General features: G+C 37.3%; 1 protein-coding gene across 5 annotated transcripts in view; it reads left to right on the top strand.

Moving 5' to 3' along the window:
* Akt3 (AKT serine/threonine kinase 3) overlaps positions 1-18752 on the top strand; it is a 238624-nt gene that overhangs the window by 125503 nt on the left and 94369 nt on the right. For all 5 annotated transcript variants that reach the window (XR_004123675.1, XM_031390820.1, XM_031390809.1 and 2 more), the window contains exon 4: positions 2330-2455. Coding sequence is in view for 3 of the 5 variants with exons in the window: in XM_031390809.1 (XP_031246669.1) it covers positions 2330-2455 (126 nt within the window). In the remaining 2 variants the exon portion in view is untranslated. The remainder of the gene's footprint in view (positions 1-2329; positions 2456-18752) is intronic.

Here is an 18752-nt window from a genome sequence, read left to right as displayed (position 1 = left end):
AAAAAAAAAAAAAAAAAAAAAAAAAAAAAAAAAAACAGACCAAAAAAACAAAACCAAAAAAACCCAACAAGAACAAACCCCTGTTGCCTCCCTCCTCCCCATGCTTGCCACCCCACCCTCTCTCACTTATTGGCCCTGGCATTCCCCTACACCGGGGCACAGAATCTTCACAGGACCAAGGACCTCTCCTCCCATTGATGATCGACTTTGCAATCCTCTATTATACACATGCTGCCAGAACAATCAGTCCCACCATGTATAGTCCCTGGTTGGTGGTTGAGACCCTGGGAGCTCTGAGGGTACTAGTTAGTTCATATTGTTGTTCGTCCTAAGAGGCTGCAAACCTTTCAGCTCTTTTGGTCCTCTCTCTAACTCCTTCATTGGAGACTCTGTACTCAGTTCAATGGGTGGCTCTGATTTAAGGAGTGCTCCACATGCCATTCAAGTTGTGTTAGTGTATAAACATGTTAGAGCAGAAGGATTGGAAAAGCAATGGATATACACACAGATTAATCTGGAGCTGATTTGTTAGTAGAAGCTGTGGTGAGTTATGGGGAAAACAATTGAGAACATTAACAGAGGCTGGATGTAAAGCAGTAATAGGTCAGTTAGGTAAGGCTGGCCGGGAGGTACTCAGGAAGTTTGTTCTGACTTATTGCTGGTAGCATAAGGCATGGCAGAAGTCAAGTGCTAGGTTTAAACTTGGCCAAAAGAAAAAGCTGCTTTGTATCAAACATAAACTGTTGAGATTTTTGTAGTTCGAGATTCAGCACTTCCTAATAGCAGAAGACCAGATAACCACGTGAGTCCCTCCTCCCCTTCAGCTTTTCTTCTTTCTCTTCTACCCTTCTCCTTCCTTCCTCCCTTGCTGATGCACTTACTCCATAAACCTCCACCCCCCAAGTCTTGGTTTGTAGCTCAGCATGGCCTGGCATTCATATCAGCCTCTTCTAGTATTGAGAAAACAGGTGTGAACTGCTATGCCTGTTTGCCATTTAGCTATTAAAGCACTACTGTTTCAAATTGGGTCTATTTTGATAGATAGATGGATGGATAGATAGATAGATAGATAGATAGATAGATAGATAGATAGAGCTCATATGTAAATCTAATAAAATGTACATTTCTATAGAGTTAGTCATGCCCTGTATTGTGTTGCATTTGTTTCTGTATGTAACTTTGTGGTTTTGAGCTTCATTAATTCATGTTCTTTCAGTTATGTGACTTGGTCACAGCATTGTGTAAAAGGTTATTTTCCTAAAAGAGGAAGTTAAGGTCAAGATTAACAAGGAAATACACCCTATAGTAATCCTGGAGGCTGAGGCCAGAACAATTGAGTTTGAGGCAGTCCTGTGAGACCCTGCCTTTGAAGGGAAAAGGAATTAATGTCTTTCCCCTCGTTTGAAAAACAAAAGCCAAAAAGGGGTATTATTGATCATGAAAGTGAAACATGTATTTTACACTCTACTTATGAACTGTTTTCCCTGCAATTCATAAATACTATTCATGAAATTACTAATGTTTTCTAAAATGGCTGAAAATATGCTTTAACAGCTGACTGATACAGTGAAAACTGAATAAACTGTGTATTCAGAAGAAGGATTCTCTGAAGGGATGACAGGCCACATGAGTAATCAAAGTATGGGATCACTAAAAAAAAGTGTCTGGGGTTTATTCAGTCTTAATTGTGGACTTATTTTCTTTTGTAAGTCAAGTTAAAAGAAAATTACCTCATTAAAATTTTGGAGGTCACTGTTATGGGACATGTTTTTTTTTTTTATTAGATATTTTCTTTATTTACATGTAAATTTCTCCATTCCTAGTTTCCCCTCCAAAAAACAAAGAAACAAACAAAAAGAACAAAAACAAACCCCTGTTGCCTCCCCCCTCCCCATGCCTGCCACTCCACCCTCTCCCACTTATTGGCCCTGGCATTCCCCTACACTGGGGCACAGAACCTTCACAGGGCCGAGGTCCTCTCCTCCTATTGATGATCAAATTGCAATCCTCTACTATACACATGTTGCCAGAACAATCAGACCCCTCCATGTGCAGTCCTTGGTTGGTGGTTGAGACCCTGGGAGCTCTGAGGGTACTAGTTAGTTCATATTGTTGTTCGTCCTAAGGAGCTGCAAACCCTTCAGCTCCATTGGTCCTTTCTCTAACTCCTTCACTGGGGACCCTGTACTCAGATCAATAGATGTCTGTGAGCCTCTACATCTGTGTTAGGAACTGTCAGAGCCTCTCAGGAGATGTTAAACCATAATTTATTTTCTTACCTAAACATTACTTCAGTTTTGGCATTAACATGTGTGCTCTTTCCATGTAGGAGAATATATAAAAAATTGGAGGCCAAGATACTTCCTTCTGAAGACAGATGGATCATTCATAGGCTACAAGGAGAAACCTCAGGATGTGGACTTACCTTATCCCCTCAACAACTTCTCAGTGGCAAGTAAGTGGATAACAATTGTTAATTCACTGTGGGTTCATTTATCTGCATGATGTTATGTGGCAGGTGTGTTTATGGATCTGAGAAACCAGTGTAAAAGTTTGTTTACATTTAAAGGATGATCAACTCTGTAAGAAATTTCAACTCTGTATGACAGGGACTTATACAGTGCAATATAATTTGTTGTTTTCCTTATTTTGAGTTGAATGTAATAAATATAATTGCTCACCTACACAACTTAAGATTTTTTTATATAAAGTGTAAATAAGGACCTATGATCTGGGTTATAAGGTACTCTCCTACCTTCTGCATTACCTCACAGAATTCCCTGTCACAGTGTTTGCTTGTTTGGCTTATTATACACATGTTTTTCTATTAGAAACCATTTCCTGAGATTATTTTATATTTTTAGTTATATTCATATTTCTTAGGAATATCTGTCAAAATGCTCATAGTTTACTTAGAAATGTTGCCTTTGTTTAATTACAAGATGTCCTTGATGATAATAACAATGATTATTTTTATTTTAATATTTGACCAAGCGTTTCAATGGTTTATACCCACTGATCCAATTAAAGGATCTTCCTGCATTTATCCAGAACTAAAGCAGTTTAAGTTCAAATGGCATACAGAAGAACTGGGCACGGTCTATTCGACAGAGTTGAAGTTTTTAATTAGATGACCTCCTTTACTCTATTTTAGTTGAATGATATATGTTAGATATGTTGGAAAAAGATGGGATGGAGAATTGATATTTGTGAATATAATTAAATAACTAAAAGATCCAGGAGAGAAAACATTTCTTAAGTATTACAAAATTCATTTTACCATTAAAGAATTTCAAACTTCATTTTCAGTTTTTAAGATAAAGCTAAAAGAGTATGGAATAATTGAAGAAGGATAGTATTTTTCTAAACTTTTATAAAAATTTTTATCAAAAAATTTTATGTGCAGCATATTTTGATCTTTACCATCCTAGATACTTTTCGGAGAACTTCCTTGGGAACTAATTTTAAAACCTTCTGCATTCATATCTGTGCTTTCTTGTGTAGAGAACTTTTATTTTTGAAGTGAAAGCTTCCTATCATTATATGTTATAAATGCATATATGTGCATGTATATGTGTGTATTAAGGAAAACAGCCTTTTCTCTACCAAAGCATGTTCATTATATATTAATGACTCTTGTAAGTAAGAAACGAATCACTTTGACAACAGGAAGAATATGTTGTGGGTTTTTAAATTGCTTTAAGCCATATTTCAGGCTAAAAGAATTGTGGTTGAACACTTGCTTATTAACATGGTAGAAATTACCTTTTCAACAGTTGTCATGTCCTGCTAAAGAAATGTCCATTTTAGCAGTCATTCTATTGGTTTGTCTGAAATAATTTATAAAAGAACAGAAAAATCTCTATCTGCTGATCAAAATGCAGCATTTTTTGACCTTATGAAATTTCACACCCCAGCAAGTTTTAAAGACATGCTGTATGTCACAGTCTGCCAACATCTGCTCTAACACTTCCACTGGCAGAGGCTGAAATCAATGTGTACTTGTGGAGAGACATCCTACTTAGTGACTGACAGCTTCTCCATAAGACAAATAGCAGTTGACATCTGTAATTTTTGCTTGCATAACCAAGTACTTGTTGGTACTTCACTCTTGCAGGTAAAGTAGTAGTTGAATGTCTAATTTTCAGGAGTATTACCTTAGATCCTACCATGAGTCCATTTAAAATTTTATTATTTGTAAAGCTTTATTATAACATTAATATAAATAATTAAGGAAATAATAACTTCATTGAATCAGATGTGGATGCTCACAGCCAACCACGGACTGAGCACAGGGATCCCAATGGAGGAGTTAGGAGAAGCACTGAAGGTGCTGAAGGGGCCTTATCTGGCATCAGTAGTAGGGGAGGCCCTTGGTCCTGTGAAGGCTTGATGCCCCAATGTAGGGGAATGCTAGGGCGCTGTGGTGGGAGTGGGTGGGTGGGTAGGGGAGCACCCTCATAGAAACAGGGTAAGAGGGGATGGGATGGGGGTTTGCAGAGGGGAAACGGGGGAAAGGGATAACATTTGAAATGTAATTAAATAAAATATCCAATTTAAAGAAAGAAAGAATGAAGGAAGGAAATAAAGAAAGGAAGAAAGAAAGAAGGAAAGAAAGAAGGAAAAAAAGAAAGAAAAGTACACTTGTGAATAAAATGGTTCAAATTTCTACTTTGGCTCAAGCTCCGAGTAAGACTGGGGGCAGATCATGTTTTTAAACTCTGATCCTAACTTTTTTTTTTCATCAACAAACTGAGCATCTGTTTGCTGCTTTGTAAGGTAGAGTTTGAGTAGACCCTTAAATCTTAAGTAAATAGGAAGCTAATTCAAACAAAGGAGGAGGTATTATAGGCAGATCATAATGCTTTGATGAGGCTTCAATGGAGGAAACCTGCATAGCCTGTTTTCTTTGGCTGGCTGGCAGTTCTCACTTTCCTTGGCCCCCTATGGAATATTGTTCTTCCAGATGCTGGAGAAATGGCTCAGTAGTTAACTGCTAATGGGGGTTCACAGTGTTAGTAATACTGGTCCCAGGGCATCCTCTTCTGACACCCTCTTCTGGCCTCTCTGGGTATCTTCATGCACATGTTACACATATGGACAAGCAGATGCACACACATACACATACATAAAAATAAAATTTAAAAATTAAAAGAATTTGAATAGCCTTTAAAATTATTACAAGGTTTTTCTAAGATATGTTAAATATTATATATCCTATTGATAGCTACAATTCGAGTCCTCTATTTTTCTGGTAATTAAAAATGCTCCTGGCTTTTAAGAGAGCTCCATTTGGTTATCTGCTTGCTGTGGTGACGTCAGTCCTTGAGTTTGGTGTCCAGCAACCATATAAAATAAGTGCAGGATAGCATGACTTTATTCCTAGTCTCTAGTAGCAGAGAAAAGCTGTGTCATGGAGCTCATGCTTTGGCCAGCCCAGCATAATCTGTAAACTCTAGGTTCATTGAGAGACTACCTCAGGGTAGGGTGGAGAGTGATTAAAGAAGGTGACTCCTGGCTTCACACACATGTGAACATGTAAGTACTAATGTGTATATGTGTGTGGTCATACATGAACTTTATACTTTGTTAATTAAATTTCCTACTTTTTACTCACTTGAAAAAATTATAATAGGAACCAGAAGCATTTTAAAATTGATTTTCCCCCAATATTTATTATATAGATTTTCTTCCCTCCTTGATAACCCTGTGCAGGCTAGGGGTAGAGCATATGCCTAGCATACATACAGCCCTGGCTTCAGACTGCAGTACCAGGAATTCAAATCCCACAGCCTTTTGTCCTCACTGACTGACCATGGTACTTATCTACTATTTGATTAGAACTACTTTTTGATAATTTCTGTAGCAGCCACCTCACTTTTAATGGTGGTGTGTGTGTGGGGGGGGGAGGGGTCAACATTTTTTCTTCCTGTGTTAGGTTCACGGCTAAGGACCTTATAAACAAAAGAAAAATATACATATACATTTGCCTAGCATTAAGTTTATCTAGAGTTTGGAAACTAAGACTCAAAGAATTGTATGTTTTTGTACTGTGGGTACCCCCACCAAAGTTTTACTTTGTGGTCCTGAGTGGCCTGGAACTTGTTATATAGGCTGACTTCAACCTAACACAGACCTTCTTACTTCAGCATCCCCCGAGATGACATTTAAGGCACGTGTATTAATGTAAAGGTAGATAATTATGGGTAAATATGACTGGGAATATGGGTAATATAATAATAGACTGGGAAGAACTGAGCAAGGCCTGTTCTCCTTTAATCCATGCTCTTGGGAGGCAGAGGCAGGCGGATTTCTGAGTTTGAGGCCAGCCTGGTCTACAGAGTAATTTCCAGGACAGCCAGGGTTATACAGAGAAACCTTGTCTTGAAAAACCAAAAAAGGAAGGGGAAAAAAAAAAAGAACTTTCTGTTGATTACTGCTTGCAGAGATAAAGACGTTTGTTAAAGGAGGAACTGGGACCCGCTTTAAAGGAGAGTCAGAAAGTCTAGATTTAGTCCTGGTTCAGGAGAAACAGGCAAGAAAACATTGAAAAGGCCTTTTTGCTTTTACGTTTTCCTTAGATGCCAAGGTAATACATTTGGCTAAAATCTTTCGGTAAGCTTAGAGTTAATTTTCAGCTTTAATTTGTTTTCTGGATTGGCTTTGAACTGCATTTCATTCTGCTGACAAAACTTTTGGGGTGATGTTGCCCTCTGTGCTGTCAGATTTCTGTGTTCTTATTTGCAGGAAGTATAATTTGGTATTTAATCAACATCTAGCCAAGGACTTCACACTTTGTACATTAAACCTGGATCTACAGGTTTACATTGTGTATAAAATCTTAGTTACAAACTGTGTACCTTATTCCCACTTTCTCATGTATTCAGACCAGGCTGCTCTCTGAGATTGTGTCATGTTAATTTCACTGAAAATTATTATTGCCATCCTTTTTTTTTTTTTTTTTTTTTTTTTTTTTTTTTTTTTTTTTTTTTTTTTTTTTTTTTTTTTTTTTTTTTTTTTTAGCCTTTCCTTGTCCTAGGCTGACCTCAAGACAGTTGCCTATTTTCCCTTGTTCAGTATTTCAGTTCTGCCTCTGCCTGAGTAGAAAACTGGGTCTATTCCCTATCTTTTCCTTTCCTTCACATCTTTACCACACTCTCAATCCATTCCTAGTTCTGTTGATTTTATTCTTATGTTCGAACCTATTATGTATGCCTCGAACTATTTTCCTGGAATGACTCACTCTCTTAGTCTCTGATACAGACTCCTAACTCGATCTCTGCATCTCATCTGTGCCACTCACATTCTTCTTTCACTTGTCTGTCAGAAGGATCTTTCTAAAATTACATCCTAACTATGCCATTCTCCCCAGGAAAACTCTGCCTTGGATCTTCATTGCCTACTGGATGCCAGCCAGCTTCCTTAATGTATCATACATACTAGGATCTCTTCAATCTGGCCGTTCCCTTCAACTCCTGCTCCATGTCTCTTCTGTTCCACAGTTCTGCTTCAACAATGCTGAGCTGTTTATAACTCCCTGAAAACTTTGCTGCTTTTCTGCTCTTTGTTTTGGCTTCTGGTTGGAATGTCCTCATCTTCTATTTGCCTGTGTAATTTTTTTTATTATTCATTTTAAAGTTTCTTTTTCCCATTCATTCATTTAAAACTGTTCCTCTGCCTTCCTCAAACTGGTGTTTGTGTTCACATGTGTGTGTTGTTTTTTAGTTATTCTAGGTGAAATAGTTTAATCTTATCTCATAGTCTACATATTATGGCTTTAATAATTATTCTTGAATATCTCAGCACATACTATGTAAACTTCTTGTTTTTCAATAAGAAAATGAAGCCTTTGGAGTCAGTGATTTGTTTAAGGTTATCTTACTAGGTAATGGCATTTAAATACCAGGATTAAAACTATGTGACTCAAAGCTGAAGAAGTGGCCCAGTATTTAAGACTGTATACATACTGACCTGAGTTCAACTCCCAGCACCTATGCCAGGTGACTCATTACTACTTATAACTCCAACTCCAGGGAGGTTGACACCTCTGGCCCCCAAGAGTACCTGCACGTACTGGAACATACCCCCCACCCGACCCCCATACACATAATTAAAAAGAATGATTCTTTTAAAGAAATCTTGCAGTACTCTGCTATCATTTAAGTGTTATTCTTTTCCCTCCCATTGTACTAGGATCTTATGTTAGTCAGTTACGTACTTGTCCTGTTGTGAAAACATGTGTAAAAGAAGCCACTGAAGGCAGAATGATTTATTTTTGATAGTGCTTTGGGAGTTTTCCTGCATTACAGGTTAATACTTTTGCTTTGAGCTCATAGTGAGGTACTGGTTTATGGTGAAAGCAAGTACCAGAGTAAAAGGGTTTATCTCATGACCAGGAAACAAAAAGAGAAAGGACCAGGTTCATATAACCATCTTCTGGGATATGGTACCAATAACCCAAAGACACAGGTAGCATCTCATAAAGTTCCTACTGTCTCCCAAGAGCTCCAGGCTAAATGCCAACCATTTAAAATGTGTCTTTGGTGAATATTGAAAATCTATAATAGCATACAGTTTTCATCTTCACTTTTCATTGATTTAGAATATAAGAACCATTACTTAAATTGTTGAGTGGCCATTGCATGTAGAATGGAAATTTAACAACGTTTGTCCTTTATTCTAATTTGAGTTTATCAGATCAAGTATGGACTGTGAATGAAGATATCTTTGAAATGCAGTGAAGTAGAGATGTAATTTAGGAATTATTTTTAAGAATGGTATACCCATAACTAAAAGTTACCATGACTCATTTCTAATAAACATAGATTGAGAAAATTGAAAATACATGCACATTGAGTTGAAAAATACTGCTACAAACACATATTGTCACATGGACTTTGAGCAGAGTAACTTTTCTAACCATTAGCCATGGTCTCCAATAGTTTACATATTTTTACAGAATTCTTAGATTGTTAAACTTCAAAGATGGAAGAATTCCTCTGTGGAAGGTGAGTAACTACCCAGGTGTCTTCAGGCTCATCCCAGGTTTACAAGGTTCCTCCTTGCTCTGTGTGGTAAGCAGCAGCATCCGTCCCAAGAAGCTCCTCCTCAAAGTCTGCATGATATGCTGCAAATGTCAGTCTATCCTGAAAATGTCTCTTTTCCGCAACTTCTTTATTCTCTTTTATAAAAGATAGGATACCTACATTCCTAGCTGCCCTCTTTTTAAATGAATGTTTCCTATCTAACCTATTTTTTACTCATATTGAAAATAGAAAATTATGGGTCTTAAAAACCACCAAAATCATCCTTATGGCTGAAGAATGCTAGATTTGGATATTTCAGATTTGGAGACAAATCAGTTCATGCTTTAAATCAAAACATATGGAGAGAGAAATTTAGATTTAGCATTAATCATGCTTATCTAGAAGGGCCATTAGCTGTCTAGATAGATATGAATTATGAAAATTCAGAATAATTAAATTTTAAAAGTTTGTTGATCATTTAGTATCTTACTTGGTTCCTAGAGAATTATATCATAAGTCTTATATATAGGAATTTCACATAGACACTGTCTAGGATTATCATTGTACTTCATAGTAGGTGAAGACAAAAATGGGTTTAGTTGCCAAAATGAAATTTTTATTAGATATTTTCTTTATTTACATTGCAAATGTTATCCCCTTTCCTGATTCCCCCTTTGAAAACCCTCTATCCCATCCCCTCCTCCCCCTGCTTCTATGAGGGTGTTCCCCCACCCACCAACTCCCACCTCTCTGCCCTTGAATTCTCCAACAATGGGGCATTGAGCTTTCACAGGACCAAGGGCATCTCCCATTGATGCCGACAACACCATCCTCTGCTACATATGTGGCTGGAGCCATGGGTCCCTCCATGTGTAATCTTTGGTTGGTGGTTTAGTCCCTGGTAGCTCTGGGGCTATCTGGTTGGTTGATATTGTTGTTCTTTCTGTGGGGTTGCAAACCCCTTCTTCTCCTGCAGTTCTTTCTCTACCTCCTCCACTGGGGACCCTGTGCTCAGTCCAATGGTTGGCTGTGAGCATCCACCTCTGTATTTGTCAGGCTCTGGCAGAGCCTCTCAGGAGACAGCTATATCAGGCTCCTGTCAGCAAGCACTTCTTAGCATCCACAATAGTGTCTGGGTTTGGTGACTGTACGTGGGGTGGATCCTCAGGTAGAGCTATCTCTGGATGGCCTTTCCTTCAGTCTCTGCTCCACACTTTGTCTCTGTATTTCCTATCATGGGTGTTTTGTTCTCCCTTCTAAGAAGGACCTAAGCACCCACACTTTGATCTTCCTTCTTGAGCTTCATGTGGTCTGTGAATTGTATCTGAACTTTTGAGCTAATATTCACTTACTAATGAGTGAACACCATGTGTTTTCTCACATTTTCTTTATCAATTCCTCTGTTGAAGGGCATCTGGATTCTTTCCAGCTTCTGGCTATTATAAATAAGGCTGCTATGAACATAGTGGAGCAGGTATTCTTATTACATGTTGGGGCGTCTTCTGGGTATATGCCCAGGAGTGGTACAGCTAGGTCCTCAGGTAGAACTATTTTCAGTTTTCTGAGGAATTGCCAGACTGATTTCCAGAGTGGTTGTACCAGCTTGCAATCCCACCAACAATGAAGGAGTGTTCCTCTTTCTACATAATCTCGCCAGCATCTGCTGTCACCTGAGTTTTTGATCTTAGCCATTCTGACTGGTGTGAGGTGGAATCTCAGGGTTGTTTTGATTTGCATTTCCCTGATGACTAAGGATGTTGAATATTTCTTTAGGTGCTTCTTGGCCATTCGCTATTCCTCTGTTGAGAATTCTTTGTTTAGCTCTGTACTCCATTTTTAAATAGGATTATTTGATTCTCTGGAGTCTTAACTTCTTGAGTTCTTTATATATATTGGATATTAGCCCTCTATGGGATGTTGAATTGGTAAACATCTTTTTCCAATCTCTTGGTTGCCGTTTTGACCTGTTGACAGTGTCCTTTGCCTTACAGAAGCTTTGCAATTTTATGAAGTCCCATTTTTCTATTGTTAATCTTAGAGCATAAGCTATTAGTGTTCTGTTCAGGAAATTTTCTCCTATGCCCATGTGTTCAAGACTCTTTCCCACTCTCTCTTCTGGTAGTTTCAGTATATCTGGTTTTATGTAGAGGTCCTTTATCCACTTGGACTTGAGCTTTGTACAAGGAGATAAGAATGGATCGATTTGCATCATCCATGCTGACCTCCTGTTGAACCAGCACCATTTGTTGAAAATGCTGTCTTTTTTCCACTGGATAAATTTTTATAGAAAGTAAATGCCATGGAACTTGTGAAAGAAGCACTATGTAATAGTTTTCTGGTTATATTCTGTGGTGGTAGGTATATATCTTCAAAAAACAAGCTGTCAGTCAGCTCTTCCTGTTCTGAGCCAGCTCAGGTCTTCATTAATTCTCCTTGGATTATGTTAGCAGTCGTCTAATTGGTGTCTTATGTTCAGAAACTCTTTTCTCTGAAATACTTGGAATGAGGGCGTGTGTGTGTGTGTGTGTGTGTATGTGTGTGTGTATGTACACATGTCAAGAACAGCATTGTCCAAATACTAGTCCTTCTCTCAGACAAAGAAGTCTTAGACTTGCTCTATTTTTTTTTAATACAGGGAAGATGAATTACTATTACTTTTTACTTATCCATAAACATTTATACAAAATAAGATATATCTCTGTGTATGTATATATATATATATATACGTATATATATATATATACGTATATATATATACCTCATATCTTTTCAATATTTCTCTATGTGACTTAAAATTCTATATTTTTGTTGTGGTAGTTGTGGAGATGGAAACCAGGGCCTAACATATTTAGAAACCTTGATGATGAGCTACACCTTAACTCTCTATGATGTTTTTATGTAAATTGCTACATTCTGTTAAGTTCAGTACCATGCACATTTATAAGTGTTTTTGTGTTTTTACTTCTAATTCTGAGGAAAATTTTAGATAGATGGGAAATTAAGTATAATAATAGGTTTATCTTACTATAAGAAGTAGATGCTATATTTGAAAATAAAACAGAAAATGACAGTGTAAATTTAGTCAAATGGCTTTTGAAGAACCAAGTTTCTGCTAGCTTAGGATTGCGCATGTGTCACCTCTTGCCCCTGTGTAGTTAGAAGTTCCCTTTTTCTTTTCATAATCTTCCAGTGTCTTTCTGAAGAAACTCTTGCTTACTATCCATTTGGAACATACCTTAATTAAATTGTATTTTAAACCACTGCTTCTTTAAAGGGAAGGCGACGTGGTCGGTAAGGGTTTAAGAGAAAACAGGCCTGGATTGATACGTTCCAGGAGCTTGCAGTCTGAGACAGTAGAATGGAAGCAAACCCTAGCAGAAGTAGCTTCCTCTGCACCTGCTTTTCTACCACTGAGCGAGGTCGGTCAAGGTCGACCATCTATTGCCTGTCTATCATAGATGGTCTGTCTATAATTGTTACTGAATTACTTTTAACTACTTTAAAAAATAATTGGTTATTTTATTTATTTATATTTTAAATTTTATCCCCTTCCCAGTTTCCCCTCTACAAACCCCCTTTCCCAGCCCCTACCCCCAGCTTCTATGGGTGTGCTCCCCTACTCCCTCCTGCCTCACTGCCCTAGCATTCCCCTACACTGGGGCATCAAGTCTTCACAGGACCAAGGGCCTCCCTCCCATTGATGCTAGATAAGGCCATCCTCTGCTCCATATGCAGCTGGAGCCATGGGTCCAGATAAGGCTATCCTCTGCTCCATATGCAGTTGGAGCCATGGCTCCCTCCATTTTGTATTATTTGGTTGGTGATTTGGTCCCTGGGAGCTCTGGGGCCATCTGGTTGGTTGATATTGTTGTTCTTCCTATGGGGCTGCAAACCCCTTAATCTCCTTCAGTCCTTCCCCTAATTTCTCCATTGGGGTCCCTGTGCTCAGTCCGATGGTGGCTGCAAGCATCCACATCTGTATTGGTCAGACTGTGGCAGAGCCTCTCATGGGACAGTTCTATCAGGCTCCTGTCAGCAAGCACTTCTTGGCATCAGCAATAGTGTCTGCTTATGGGATGGATCCCCAGCTCGGGCAGTCTCTGGATGACCTTTCTTTCAGTCTCTGCTCCACTCTTTGTCCCTGTATTTTCTTTAGATAGGAGTAATTCTGGGTTAATATTTTTGAGATGGATAGGTGGCCCCATCCCTCATCCAGGGGCTGTGCCTAACCTCTGGATATAGTCTCTACAGGTTCTCTCTCCCCTTTGTTGGGCATTTCAGCTAATGCCATCCCAGTTGGATTTTGGGAGCCTCCTGCTTCCCTGGCACCTGGGACTTTGTGGTGACTACCCTAAGTTTAACTTAACTTTTCCTTGTTTTCTCTTCTTGTGTTCCTAGATAGCAACCTGGCATAACACTCTGTTTTTGAAACTACCTGTCCTGTGTGATAACATAGTTGACTTATATATAAAGTCAAGTTTATCATGCGTAGTTAGTTTTTATAGGAGCAGAACTGACAGATTGAACATACATATATGTGATATATACTAGAGCGGCTTTCAAGCTTTAATCCAGGTCATTCCCACAGTGACTGGCTCACATAGATACCGAGAAATCTGGCAGTTGTTCAGTACATGAGACTGGATGTCTCCGCATCCCCAGTCTGTTGCAGGAGTCCCAGAGAAGTCCTAGAGAGTTGCTGGGTCTTCAGTCTATGTTGAAATCTCGAAGTAGTTTCTAATAGCCAGAGATGGAATGCCTCAGCAACAGGAAAGATGAACATGCTAGTGAGAGTGAAGGCAAGCAGGCACTCCTCTTCCTGTGGCCTTTTCTGTGGGCAGTCACGAAAAGTTGTGACCCAGATTTAGGAATGGATGATCCAATCAAGATAAATCCCCGATGTGTGTGCCCAGCTGCTTCAGTTTTAGTTGACTCCAAATGTAGTCAAGTTGAAAACCAAGATTAGCTATAAACCTTAAGCTCTAGTGAATATTTAGAAAGTTTTTATTAGGAGTGTTATATTCTCAACATTGTACCTACTACTCAAAGAATTCAAAATGAAAGAAACCAATCTTTAAAAAGTTGTTAGTATGTGCCATACCCTTTCAGATAATGTTATCTCATCTACTTGTTACAGGAATACTGTGCGGTAAATATTGTGCTTCCTATTTTAAAAAGGCTCAGAAAATTGTGTGATATGCTTCTTGGTAGTTGTTAGAGCTAGAATTAAATATATGAGTAGCAATGCAAACTCCAAATTCTGTGTTTATTACTCCATAGATAATAGTTGATCTGAAGAATTTGTAATGTAGTAGCAAAAATATTCTGTGACACTTGGAATTGGTACCAGACATGTTTCACGATTAAATTCTGGAGTAAGTTTTACAATGAAATACGAATTTTTTGGAAGGAGAGATTCATTAGAATCTAGACTATTGAGAAAAACCTCTCTGGAGATTGAGATTCTTTAGAGAAATAGTAACATTTTAAAAGACAGGCTGGATTCTAGGTAAAAATACTATTCTAATTTAAAAAATTCTCAGAAACTCAGGCTGTATATCTTCCCTTTTGAATAAATAGGTATGAAAGTCTCAGGAATGAATCAGAGCTCAGTGGTATGTCCTTTCCTGTCTCCGTATAGAATGAAATCTGTTGGAGGAAAGGGTGTCTTAGTTAGGGTTATTGCTGTGTTGAAGCATCATGACCAAAAGCAACTTGGGGAAGAAAGGGATTATTTCACTCACAGTTACACGTAACAGCTTGTCAGAAGCAGTGAGGCAGGAACTCAGTCAGAGCTGGAATCAACACAGGAGCTGATGCAGATGCCATCAAAGAATGCTGCCTACTGGCTTGCTCCTCATTGCTTGCTCAGCCTGCTTTCTTCTAGAAGCCAGGACTATGTGCTTAGGAGTGGCACTACTCACAATGGGCTGGGGCCTCCCACATCAACCGTTAATTAAGAAAATGCCTTATATGCTTGCGTACAGACCAGCCTTATGGGCGCATTTTCTCAATTGGGGTTCCCTCTTCTCAGGTTACTGTAGACTGTATCAAGTAGATTTAAAATTAGCCTCACAGAGGAATGCCTGAAAGAAAGAAATGTGCCACTTGAAAATAGTTAAAGGACTGCTTCAATCATCCCATATATTTGTTTTCCCAAAGTCAGAATTAGGTCCTAGGAATTCCATTAGTTTATCTGGTGCATTTTGTTTGTTTGTTTGCTTGTTTCTGTAGTCTCATTGCTGTTTATTGTCTCATTTAGTAACTTATAAAATAATTTTACTGACACAGATAAATGTTGCATTTCAAATCCCACCATAAGGGTAGTGCTTTTAAAGTAAAAATTGTTTTTAAGTATAGTTTTTAGCTTAGAACAGATATGTATCTCTTGAAATGTTTCATTAATAAAACAGAACAAATCCTTTTCTGTAGGGTTGTGCCGTAATGTGGATAGAGAGAGGATGGACGTTGGTCATCATATAAACAGGTGTATAAACCACCAGATAGCAAGTCAACTGTGATGCATAGCTAAGGACCCCTGTGTTGTTGTCTTATCACTAAGCCTTGCATTGTCTTCTGTGATGCCTTCTCATATTTGAAAGGCAGAAACAACTCTGCTTGTTACTCTCCAACTCTAACCAGTTATGATCTGATAAAATCTATAGAAAATGTTTGGTTGAACATACATACTTTTATATGATTTATAGTCTTTGACTATTTTTTTCTGTAAATTACTTTGCAACTTAAAATTTTAGTTCCTAGATAGAGGATTGTGTGTGGTTTTAAAAATAATAATTAGAATCATGATTAGATGCCCATTGTAATTGGTGCTTTAATCCCATTTTAAAATTTAATAATCGGGACCTGGGAGATTGATGGGCATAAGGAAGGAACTGACATGTAAAAACCTACTATGTATGAGTTGGTTTACTTTTTATAATGATATTCACCATGAGAAACATAACTTAAATATTATTCTCCCCCTTTTCAAAAACTAGATAATAAAACAGACCTGTAGAGATTAAAATTTTCTTAGAGTGTCAGAGCAAGTAACTGGTCTAATGCTTAGCTTGAATTCATCTTGATTATATATTGAGTTAAGATTCTCCAGGTAAAGAGTAGTCAATACCCACAGAAAAATATGATCTTTCAGATCTGATACATGGTACATTCACACATACATATTCTCAAAGTATATTTCTACTATAGTGAACCTGTTTAGGATATATAAGGGTAAATGGCAATATAATAATCAGGTCTATTGATTATTTTATAAAAAATATTGCTTAACTTGAGCAGATCATGTAATTGTCCTGCATCAGAACTTTGACACATGTAGAATAAAGCAGAAGCTTTAAGTCCAGTGCTTGTTCTAGTCTACCTCCTTGCTTCAGCCTGTCTACTGCTTGGGGCTTCAGGGTGACAGTTTTTCCAGTGGGGAGTTCAGGAGAGAAATGCTTACAATCCTCTTAACTAGTTTGCCAGTGTTATTGATCAACTCGTGCCATTCTCATCTAATATAAAGATACATTTCAGAGTTGGGGAATACTTCCATCTGAGGAATGAGTATTGGTGCTGAGAAGTTACTAGTTAATAAAGCGTCAGCATTGATCTTCAAATTACAACAGCAGCCACAGCACATACACTAAGTTTTAGAGGAAATATCATTTTTGATAAATTATATAGTTCAACATTTTGCAAATTGTATTTGAGTTTTGTATGTTTGTTGCTTCTCCTGGATGAACTATTAGTGCTAAAACACTGCCTTAGTGTCCCCCGGTCCCACATCTGTCTTTATTTGAAAGCACTTGTTATATTTCTAGTAATGTTAAATGAGGCCTAAGGCCAGAGTGGAAGGAGGGGCCTTTCAACCTCAGGATTTAGAAATAATATAGAGGAATTGTTTTGGGTTGGAAATAATACATAATCAAGCAGATGCTAATGGGAAAATGCAATGCAGGGGAAGAGAAAAGAGATTGGGGTGCTGTTTGGAAGTTCCGTAGAGGAGAGTACATTGCCCCTTTATTATAACAATGTTTCTGCACTATAATAAGGCCTTTCACTGCAAGTTCAGCCTTTTTCATTCATTTGTTTTGTGCTCTGCTTCCTCTGTCACTAATTGTCAGCACAATAGTCTTCCAACCATGAAGTCTCAGTGTCCTTTCGGACCAATTTGTCATTGTCTTTTTCTCTCACCCCAACCCAATTCCATGCACTCAGAATCTATTACCATAGTTGCATTTTTAGATATTTTGTATGTTTTAAAATGGCAGTGCTTTTGAAACATGCCAAAATAGTTCTTGGTAATTGAATCATCTAACTAGCAACAGTTACTGCTTTCAAAACGCATACTGATAGTTTCTCTTTCTATAGGCTATTCTTACAACATAAAATATGCATATAACATATTTAAAGCAATATTTCAATCATTTTGAACTTCATTATAGTCTATATTATTTGCAGACTTAATTCTTTACCTTATAATCATTTCATGTTTTTGTTACTTTACAAAATTTTGTCATTTCCCCATCAATAATTTTTATTGTTATAGATAATTTTATTTTGACAAAGGAATAAACAAAATTGCCATAGACTGACAGCTGAATAAAATCTGTTATAAATTTTAAAAATACGTGATTTGGTCAGCTTCTTCCCTAGAATTCACAAAGCCCGAGGTTCAGCACAAAACCTTATAAAACTGATTATGAAAGTACAGGGCTGTATTCTCAACACTCAAGAGGTAGAGAGGCAAGATGGTCAGACGTTTAAGGTCATTTTCAGCTAAAAACTATGTTTGAGGCCAGCCTGGGGTACATGAGACCTTACTGTAAGGATAAAAAAGATATTAAACATAAAAAGTATTTAAGGTACTAAGTTGCATTTTGTTATAAATATCATCAAACTTTATACTTAAAATCATTGTAGATTACTTGTTAGATATATAACCACATTTTAAAGTCCATGGCTAGTATATTGGAATAAATAAATAAATAAATAAATAAATAAATAAATAAATAAATATTGTTCCCAATTCCTTGTTTTGTGTCTACTAAATGCTTGAAACTGTACTAAAATTCTTTCAGTAAAGGGTTGCACTTTACTTTTGTGTTTGAATTATTATTTCAAAGTAAATACAGTTTATTTTTATTAGCAATTTCATGTGTGCAAAGAAAGGTTACTGTAGAACACCTAATACATGTATTTATTTCAGGAAAGGCAGGATATGGTGGATAGATAGCATGAAAATATTAGTGGTGAAAATGCTGACTCTCAAAATATGCTTCCCCATGGAAATAGTGATCCCCTTGGTAACCATATACATTAAAGAAAAAATATTTGGAGAGGTTCATGATTCAAAGCTACAAATAGTATCCCATGAAGTTACCAAAGTAGTATTCTAAAATGTCAGATTTTGAAATACAGATTATAAAAGTGAAGAACATCTAGCAGAATAGAAAAATTATATTAGTATCCTGATCATAGGCTTCTAATTATTGACTTTGTGGGGCAATAAAGAATGAGAATTTGTTTTATTTTCTATTTCTTTACATGGAAAAATATATGTTGCTTTTGTGTAATGTGTTTTTGGCTCAGGAACAGTAACTAGAAATGTGGTGCTGGGTGTAGGCCATTTTGGGAATCAGTTATTCATTATTAGTAAGTAAACATGTTTATTATGCAATGTTATTCATCATAAGTAAGTAAACATGTTTATTATGTAACATA

This window comes from Mastomys coucha, unplaced genomic scaffold, assembly GCF_008632895.1.
Source record: "Mastomys coucha isolate ucsf_1 unplaced genomic scaffold, UCSF_Mcou_1 pScaffold1, whole genome shotgun sequence".
Lineage (NCBI taxonomy): Eukaryota > Metazoa > Chordata > Mammalia > Rodentia > Muridae > Mastomys > Mastomys coucha.
Note: the sequence above shows the minus strand (reverse complement) of the source record. Positions and strands in the feature narration are given on the sequence as shown.